At 41.1% G+C, this 9,377-nt stretch overlaps 1 protein-coding gene across 2 annotated transcripts in view; it reads left to right on the forward strand.

Moving 5' to 3' along the window:
* The window catches only part of GREB1L (growth regulation by estrogen in breast cancer 1 like), a 229,529-nt gene that overhangs the window by 142,140 nt on the left and 78,012 nt on the right, over positions 1 to 9,377 (forward strand). Inside the window, exon 8 of one of the 2 annotated variants that reach the window (XM_019546864.1) lies at positions 1,195 to 1,317. In XM_019546864.1, the coding sequence (XP_019402409.1) occupies positions 1,195 to 1,317 (123 nt within the window). Of the gene's footprint in view, positions 1 to 1,179; positions 1,318 to 9,377 lie in introns of both variants that reach the window. The other variant, XM_019546862.1, reaches the window with a different exon arrangement.

Below are 9,377 nucleotides of genomic sequence, written 5' to 3' on the forward strand. Positions count from 1 at the left end.
TATATATAAAGAATATAATTTAAGGAAAACAACAGTAGACAATTTGGCACACCTTTAGAAATTGCACAATAGACTGTTATTCTGCATAGTAATCTCATTTAAAATATTCTAAACAAAGTCTTTATCTGTGTGCACACATAATTTTGTTTTATTCCATATAAATTCTGTGATTATACAAATGTTGATTCTATCACAATGCATACATGCATGGGAGGAGTTAAAGTTGCTATTGGAATAATTCATTTGAATTTCTTGACTATTTTGCATTTAAAATTTCAGACAAATTTGCATGAATATACTATTTGGGGTAAGATATGTGATGAACTAAATTCTGTCAGGGGTAATCTAATGTATGATATAAGGCCACATGTTGATTGGATAATGACTATTTATTTTTGAAGCACCCGTATGCAAACCCTTCCTATAGCTATATCCCACAATAAACAAAAAGGGGAAAAAACGATTTTTCCACTTTCTTCAAAATTAAGTTAGAAGTTGAATTTAAAACTCACTTTTCCCCTGGTCTGATTATCTAGACCAGTGGGGGCTAACCTTTTTGGCAGGTGTCACAAATTAGTCCCACACCCTCCCTGACCGCTACTCTGAAACTGTTCCTCTACCCAACCTTCTGTTCTGCTTTGTGCTCCCTAACCCTGTCTGATCTAAGATCTCCTATCTGCTTTCTGTTTCCTGCTCTATATGCTGCTGTGCTGCTTGTCCCCTTCCTGATTTGCTGCATGCCACACAGGCTGCCCTTGCCACATGTGGCAAGTTGGCCAACCCTGATCTATACAGACCCCTAATAGGGCAGAATGTTGCAGAAGGTTGTGCATAGAATCCAACCAGACGGTTTGATGTCAACACCATTTGTATTCTAAAGAACATACGGTTAGAAAAATGATAATTTATATAATGCTATCCAATAAAGGATAAAATGCTCAGGTACCCCACACCTCCAGCTCTACTAGAAGCTGGCAGTCAAGGCCTCTTAGTGCCTTATGGCATCTGAGTTGTATTTATTTGGCACTCTGCTCTAGGAAAAGTTTTCATATTTAAGAACTTAAACCCTGAAAAATATGTTTTATTTCAATGTTGCTATTTGTTGTATGTGCTTGTCAGTATTTGTTAACCTTATATATCATCCTGCTGGAAGCTAAGCATTGTTAATATGTACTGTAGCTCCTTCACTTCCAGAATGTAGAAGCAGGCAATCATCTGCTGCTAGCCATTCTGCTAAACCAAATTCTTCGGTGTCACCATCCACAACCCCGGAGGGTGGATCAACCAATGGATACAAATCAGGGTTCACTCAGACAGGTAGGAACTGAAAGCGCCATATGCTACAGAAATAACCATGGAAGCAATGGGGTGCTGGTTAATTAACTTGGATGCTGCTCATCAGAGAGACCAATGGATAAGTGGATGGTCAGAAATGGGTCAATCACTTAAGTAGGAAGACATCTTCCAAATTTTATGCTGCAGAACATGAGTGTCAAACTCCCTTGGTCCCATAGGCTGAATCTGAACCATGAGGCTTCCTGCAGGCCAGGCACAGACTGCTGGGCCTCCCATAGACAAGATGACTATAAGCAGCGGCAACATTAATCCCTGTATTGGCTGGGGCTGCTTTTTCAGCGCAGCCATGGAACCCAGGGAGTTAATGCCACTGCTGCTTGCACCCCTCTTCCCCGAGGCAACTAAAAGCCCCAGTGGCCTACAGGAAGCACTGGGGTCTGGGTCTGGCTTGGGAGAAGCCTTGCAGGCTGTGTCTGGAGCAGGGCAAGTAACAACAACAAGTCCCACAGGCTGAATCAAGCCTGTGAGTATGTGCCCCCCCCCCATACACTGTCACCCTTGAAACACCCCATACCAGAAATGTAGTAGGGCAGCTCTATGACTAGATAGTATTGGATGCTTTTGTCTCTCCTCTCCTCCCCCCACTCCCCACCCAACACACACAATAATGAATAATGATGCTTGGGACTGTGGCCAGGTAACCCCAGTCAGTTATGGTATTGTCCTGTACATGTTCACAAGTAATGTTAATGGATTGGGTAACTTGGTTTAAGATTGATGTGTTTTCCCTTGTGGAACAAAACATAGATTTCATATTTTTTCACTGTCTTCTCACACTATTAAGTTGTATCACGAGTTGTAATAAAACCCAGTGATTTTTTTCAAGTGAACTAGGATGCATCATTTGACAATATGGTAATCTGACATGTTTAAATAAAGAGAAGTAATGACATTTAAATGAACAGTGACTGACAAGAGGAAAGACCTTGATTTAAAAAAAAAAAAAATAGTTTACCCAGAACAATTTCTTCTCTGCATTTATAAGCCATAGTTTTAGTGGTCTTGTTGCATTTTTCATTGCATTTGTTTGTTCAGGTTTTTTTACTGTCATAATGTTATTTTCTTCTTTGGTTCTTAAATGTTGTAAACATGAAACTTATTCAGAAGAGCTAGAGTAGGACAAGAGGTAAATATTGCTGTTTTGGGCGGGGGGGAACCCTCTCCCTCCCCCTCCAAGAATGACACTTCTGTCTTACAGCTTTTGGTTTTGCTGGACACTTGCTGGCCAGAATATATATTTCAGTGAAAGAATGTGAAGCATATTAAAAAAAAGCTTATCCCAATAATTATTTTTCTGGATTAATGCTTAAAAGAAATGAACAATAAAAAAAATTGGACATAAGTATTCCTGTAGGATTGCAGTTATTATTCTGTGTGTTTCAAAATACCTTGGCAGAGGCAGCAGGCTTTGTTCCCAGTTAGGAAACTGTATTTCTAATGTAGAAAGACAGTGGTGTTTCAACATTTGCATTTGCTTTCTGTAATGCCTTGGACTCCAGGTCCTGGTACAAAAACAGGAGAACACATTTTAGTCAGAATAACAAGAAATCTAATATTTACACAGTTTTGTCTTGGATTTGGACCTGCAAGTTAATAGATACACCTTTTATACTGTGGTTTCTGCTAGCTGATTGTGATTTTCTTCTGCTTGTTCTTTCTGTCAGTGTTTGCAATCTCAGGTCACAACTGTCAAAACGTTTTCATCTCCTACCATTGTTATCTTCCAGTGAAGATAACATCACATTCATGCATACAAATTCCATTTGACAAGGGAAGAAAAGCCCACTGGTTTTGCAGGTTGTATAAATCTATGTACCACCTTTAGTGGTATAATGCTGCTGTCCTATATTGAAAGGAAATTAATTTCTCTATTGTATAGTAAATTCAAATGAATGTGCTGTAGCCAGGTTTTCCCCTTTGTCTGTCTTTGTAACCAAAAAAAAAAATGCCCCCCAGTCACCCTAGAAGGGCATGTTGAATATATGTAAAAATATATTTACCCACATATTGAATGCAAAACACTAAATTAAGATAAGATTATTAAGATTGTAAAGGAAAATGCTTAAGATTCAGAAAATGCTAGAATTAAGGTTGCTCGTGCAGCCTTAGTTGAATCTCCTTATTGTGTGCTTACATATAGTTGCATGATTTTTCCCCCCATAATATCCCTTCTTTATTTAGTGCAGTAGATAGCCTGTGCTCAGTTAATGAACAGCCATGAGAAGTTTTTTGTTTTATCCTCGTTGCTTAACATATAGCCCTTGACCTTGTATAGTATTCAGACTTTGCTGTGGAGACAGAACTTTTCATTTCCTGCTAGGATTTCTGAGAGGCTTTTCACAATAGTATCTGAGTGCTTCTTAAATAGTAATGAATGTTAAAATTCACAAAACCTCTGCTACAGTAAGTTTTCATTCACGCTTTGCAGATGGGGAATTGAATGGAAGATAAAGTATTCATTAATTCTGGGTGCCAAATCGGAGATGTCTAGTATCTGATTTTTCCGAGTACTTTGTAATAACTTTAAGTAAAATAACACTTCACACACTTAAGCCCAGCTCATTACCTTCAATTGCAACTGCTAGTACTAAGCATTTTCACAAATTAGGCCATGCATCTTGGATGGAAACCTAAAATTGAAACACATTATAGTGTTATATATAAACCATGTGATTTTTAGGGGACCTTCTATTACTGGAAATCATTTTTGAGTTGTGTAGGATGAAATTTAGCCTGGGGAGTCACTTTTCTAATTTTGGTGCTTGGCTGCCATCTTTAAAAATGGTGGCCATGACTAACACAATGAATAAATATCAATATCTCAGTATCTATGAGGCAACTATGAGGTTGATTTTGACTTTCTAAATGACTTAAAATAGGTATTGTGATAACTAATAAACTTTCTTTTTCTTTTGATGAGCAATGACCCATTGTTTTGTAGCTCTAAGTCTTTAAATGCAAAAACCATCAATATTGACCAGTATGGCAACACAATAAGAGTACTTGTTTGAGGTGGAAAGTTTACCATTTACTTCTTCAAAGTCTCATTTAATAATATTAATAACAAAGGTACAAATGATTATAGATGTCATAGATGTTTAGGGTCGGAAAGGACCTTAGTAGATCATCAAATCCAGCCTCCTGCCCTGGGCAGATGGTATAGAACACGTTTAAGTAAAAACACTTCAACTGAAATTTGAAGTCAAATCTGTGATGTGGTGTACACTGGATACTCTTAATTTAAGTATTCTTTTTCTGTATTACTATCCTCAGATGACTCTAGAACACTAGCTTTAATTGGTTCATCTGAATGTCCATTTTCGTTGTCTTGAGGCAATTTCATTCCATCTGGCAGTTCAGTTTTAGTATGCGTCACAGGTTCCAACACATCCAGAATTGACATCCACCCAAAATTTGTTGGATCAAGAGTTTGTGCATGTTGTGAGTTTCTCCATTCATAGACTTGCAAGTGTGCTTGGAGGCAGTGCTGTTTGAAGGAGTCATGGTCCGGAGGAAGTCTTGCAGAATTCTTGTGTGACATTTGCCTCCATTTTATGTGCCTGGGCAGCGGACAAATTATCGCTCACAGGATCATTGTAAAGTATTCTGACAGTGAATAAAAACAGTTTATCAAACAGATATTCAGTAAGCTCCTCATTTTTTCCAAAAGTTGTTGCATAGTCTCCATGTCCATCAAACTTTTGATTTGTAAGATTTGCTTAATTAATGTCACGTTTCCACACCCAAAGAAACCTCCCACTGTGTCTATTCCAGTGAATCCATAAACCCTAAGAGCAGCATCATGCTCTGGAAATAACAAACAGCAATAGTAGTATGATGGTGCTTCTCTGGGTTCCTTGTACATGTACATATCATGTTCATCATGTGACTGATGTAGGAAGCAACAACCCATACATCAGTCTCTTTGAAATCAAAAATGATGGTGCAGGAATTCTCCATTTGAGCTGCATGGAAGAACTCCCTTGTATCAGCTTCATATGTAGATTTCAATACAAAGTATGCATCGTGATCTCTGTATTTTAACTCATACAGATGAGATTCATTGTAAAGTACAGCTCAGCATGGTGGAAGTAAGAATGCCATTCATTCAAGAGGAAACATTGTAGTTTCATTTTGTTAATGCTTTAATCAAAATGAGCACCAGGATGCTCCAGTAGGCATTTCCTGGTCAAAAACAAACCGGAATGACTCTGAGCAACGCTGCTGCTCGTACTGTTTTGTAATAGTCTTCAACAATTCTTGGTCATAAATATCATTAATGAAGTAAAATGCCACTGCTTGTGGGTGTCAGCCAGCAACATACTTGAAAAGACTGGAAGCATATTCAGACCGCGTCTTGCTGGGTGGGCCTTTATTCCATGTCATTCCAACATCTATTACTGCAGGAGTGGTCAACCAGGGGTACTTGGGAGGGCCCTAGGGAGTACATGTGGGCTGGGGGGGGGTGGCGAGGGCAGTGGTGCCCCTCTACAGGCCGCGCAGGTGCCGCCTGGCCGCTTGGACATGGTGGGGAGGGGAAGCTTGTATGCAGCAGCTGCCGCTGCTTTCCATCAACCCATTCTGCCACCTCTCTGCATCTGGCTTCATGCTACCCCCTCCCCCTGCTCCATGTCTGGCTGTGTGCCACTCCCCCTCTCCCCTCCTCTTCTCCCACCCTCCAACTCTGTGTCTGGCCATTGGCGGGACACTTACTAAAAAAGTTTGAAAGCCCCTGTATTATTGTATGATAATGGTGGTGGTGAGGTTGACTAGAGTTTCATCAATGTTACGAACTTTGATTTGACAGGTTTGTGGAATGTCCCATCTGCTGTGAAGAGTGAAAGGCTCATAGAAGTAATTCTGTATTGCATGGTTTCTTCTGAAGTCATGGTAATCTCTTTTTTGCTGGTTAGAGGTTCAGTCAATGACTTATTTCATTGCAGTATGGTAAATCTTTCCTACACTCTTGCTTGGTCTTGGTTGCAGTTGTCTTTCATTGCAAAGGTCTTGCTTTACCTTGTGGTGAGGGTATCATATATTCACTGAATTCTGGAGGAAAGTGTCTCCAGAATGTTTTTCACCATCACATTACCCTCATCATGGGCTGTGTGGAGATTCTTCCTTACCTCTTCAGTTGCTGGCTCTCTGGAGTAAGGGGAGTGAAGAGTTGGTTGATTCAGATCCCATGGGTCCACATCCCATTCTTCCAGAGTTGTCTTCGCTGCATCAAGAACCTTGCAGTTGGTCTTCATGCTTGATGGACCCAGTTCTGGATAAAAATACAAGGGTTGCTTGAAATAAGCCACCTGTTTTAGTTGTTTTGTAAACTGCATAATAACTGGTCTGTTTAGTATGTTGATTGCAACCATGGATAGGTTCTTGGTAAATCCAGTCCAGCCCCCACTTCTTCTGTTCTTGGATTCTTTGTTCACAGTCATTTCAATGACCTGGTCTGGAGGTAGTTTGCTGCAAGTCCTTCCAGTGAACAAAAGTGAAAACACTCTAGTCATGTGCACCTTTTTGCCTTCTCTCAATGTTGTCATTCATCAGTAACACAAGGATATTTCCATAAGCTGCTAACAGTGCAAGTATTCTATGGCAAGTTGATAAGTACTCTTTGAAATTCATTCCACATCAATTTCAACATCTATGATATAAGACAAATACTTGGTCATATCTTATTCACAACTGAGCACTTTTTCAAACGTTGAAGGTACCAATTCCTGAAAAGCAGCTTAACTGATTAATTTATCATGTCCATGTTCTGTAGTGATATCTACCAATTGTTTCAAGCTGTCAATTGCTTGAGGACTCTTCTGGAGGTATCTATGTATTTACATAGTAAACCTTCTATAACTAGTTTATGGAGGCACTGTTGTAATGTTGATCTGAAAACACTCTATGTGCACTACCTGCAGCCACAGCTAATTGTTGAAGGCCTGTACATCTGTTTCCTAGATCATTGAGATAAGACATTTCTGTGTGAAACCCTCCAGGTACCCCTTTCACATGAGGCCTTCTCTTCTCATCTTAACAAAGGGCATCTTCAGTATACCTCTACATTGCTTGATCTGCAGCCAACTAAAATCACTGGCATCTTCCTCAGGTCAGCAACTTTTTGGCAACAGTCCATCACGTCTATAACAACTTCTTTGCTTGGAGGCTGTGTGTAACATTTAATGTTGTATGTTTCCCACATCACAACATTGCTTTCAAGAGAGGAATGATATCCAGTAAATGCTAGGACCTTTCCACATGGTTGAATTGCTTGGATAAGTGCATGGGCAGTTAACTGGTGCACCAGTATTCCCTCAAAACTAACTTCCAGTCTCTATGGTTTTGGTTGAGCACATAATTTGCCACACTCATAATTTTTGGCAATAACTGGGCAGACTAGATCTTTCAAACTTCAGGTTTTGGTATAACCATGGTTGTTGTATCTAAAATAGTTTACTCTTGGTTAAATGAAATTGGTTGTGTCATAATTACATTTGTATAATGGCTTATTTCGGAGCCTGTTAACCCATCCTCATTGAAATCATCTTTATCCATGACAACAGTATAAGGCTGACCTAGAGCAATTTCACTTGGACACAACTGACCATGCTGAATGACTGCGATGTATCTACTAAAAATATTGAACTATGGTCAGATTTGTAGCATTCCTGCAGTGCCCATGCTGAAAGTTTATCAAGAATATCGTAATAAGAAGTGCCCACTTTAATTTCCTTCAGGATTTGGATGAGTTAAAAATTAATGTAGATTAAGAAGTAACAACAAAAGGATAGGATTACCAAAACATTGTTGGTATTGGCTCTTGTATGCTATATGTTGTGCCTTAAAAGCAGTCAGTAATATTGTTATTTTGCATTTAAAAGCTTAGAGGTGCCAAACAATGAGCCATCAAAAGACAAAGGAAGTTTGTAGGTTATTGCAATATCTATTTAAAGTCATTTAGAAAATCAAAATCAGCCTCATAGGTACCGAGATATTGACATTTATCCATCGTGTTAGTCACGTCCATAGGTGGCGGAAGGGGGGGGCTAATGGGGCTTAGCCCTTCAAATGCAGGGCAGTGGTAGGGCTGCAAGGCAGCCCGGCTGTGGGCTTCCAGCAGCTGCAGTAGGGGTGGAGAGGGGCATGTGTGCAGCGGTGACAGGAAGAAATGGGGCTAGGGCTGGTGGAGGGGCAGGTACTACATAGCTAGGGTGGGCTGGGCATGGAACTGAGCCATGAGCAGTCTGTCTGGGGGGTGCAGGTCCTGCTGCTGCGTGCACCCCGGGAGGCATGGGGGTGTGTGCCCCTGAATCTGTGCAGGGCAAGGCAGGCTGCTGCAGCGGGCTGAGCCCCCCCATGCCCTCCCAGGGAGCGTGCAGCGGCAGGAGCTGCCACCCCCCACTTCCCAGTGTCCCCAGACGAGCCGCTCGTGGCTCTTTCCTGTGCCCCACCCCAGCTGTGCATGGCCTGCCCCAACCCCACTCCCTTCTCCTCCACAGCAGCCCTTTTCCCTCCCCCTATCCCTTCCCCTGCAGACTTACCTGCTGGGGGGAGGGCACATGCACTCCCCTCTCCCCCCCACAAATAATTTTTGCTCCCTCTGCCTATGGGCATGGCTGCCATTTTTAAAGATGGTGGCCAAATACCAACTTTTGAAAAGTGACCCCCAGGCTAAATTTCATCCTACGCAACTCAAAAATTATTTCTAGTCACAAAAAGGTCCTCTAAAAAAAAGCATGAACTCTCTCTCATACATATAGATATAGATATAGATCCTCTGAAATATTTGGAGACTTCTGCAGAGCAGCAAGGTGTGTGTCCAGTCTCCTTTTGAAGATCTCCAAGGTAGGCGCCTGCACCACCACCACTGGGAATCTATTCCAGAGTCTGGTCACATGGACCACGAAGACATTTTTCTTTTAGTATGATCCTTCCCCTCTATGTGGCACTGGTCAGGCCGCAGCTGGAGTATTGCATCCAGTTCTGGGCGCCACACTTCAAGAGGGATGTCGACAGCATGGAGA

This window comes from Crocodylus porosus, unplaced genomic scaffold (genome assembly GCF_001723895.1).
Source record: "Crocodylus porosus isolate Cpor-Errol unplaced genomic scaffold, CroPor_comp1, whole genome shotgun sequence".
In the NCBI taxonomy this organism is placed as follows: Eukaryota; Metazoa; Chordata; order Crocodylia; family Crocodylidae; genus Crocodylus; species Crocodylus porosus.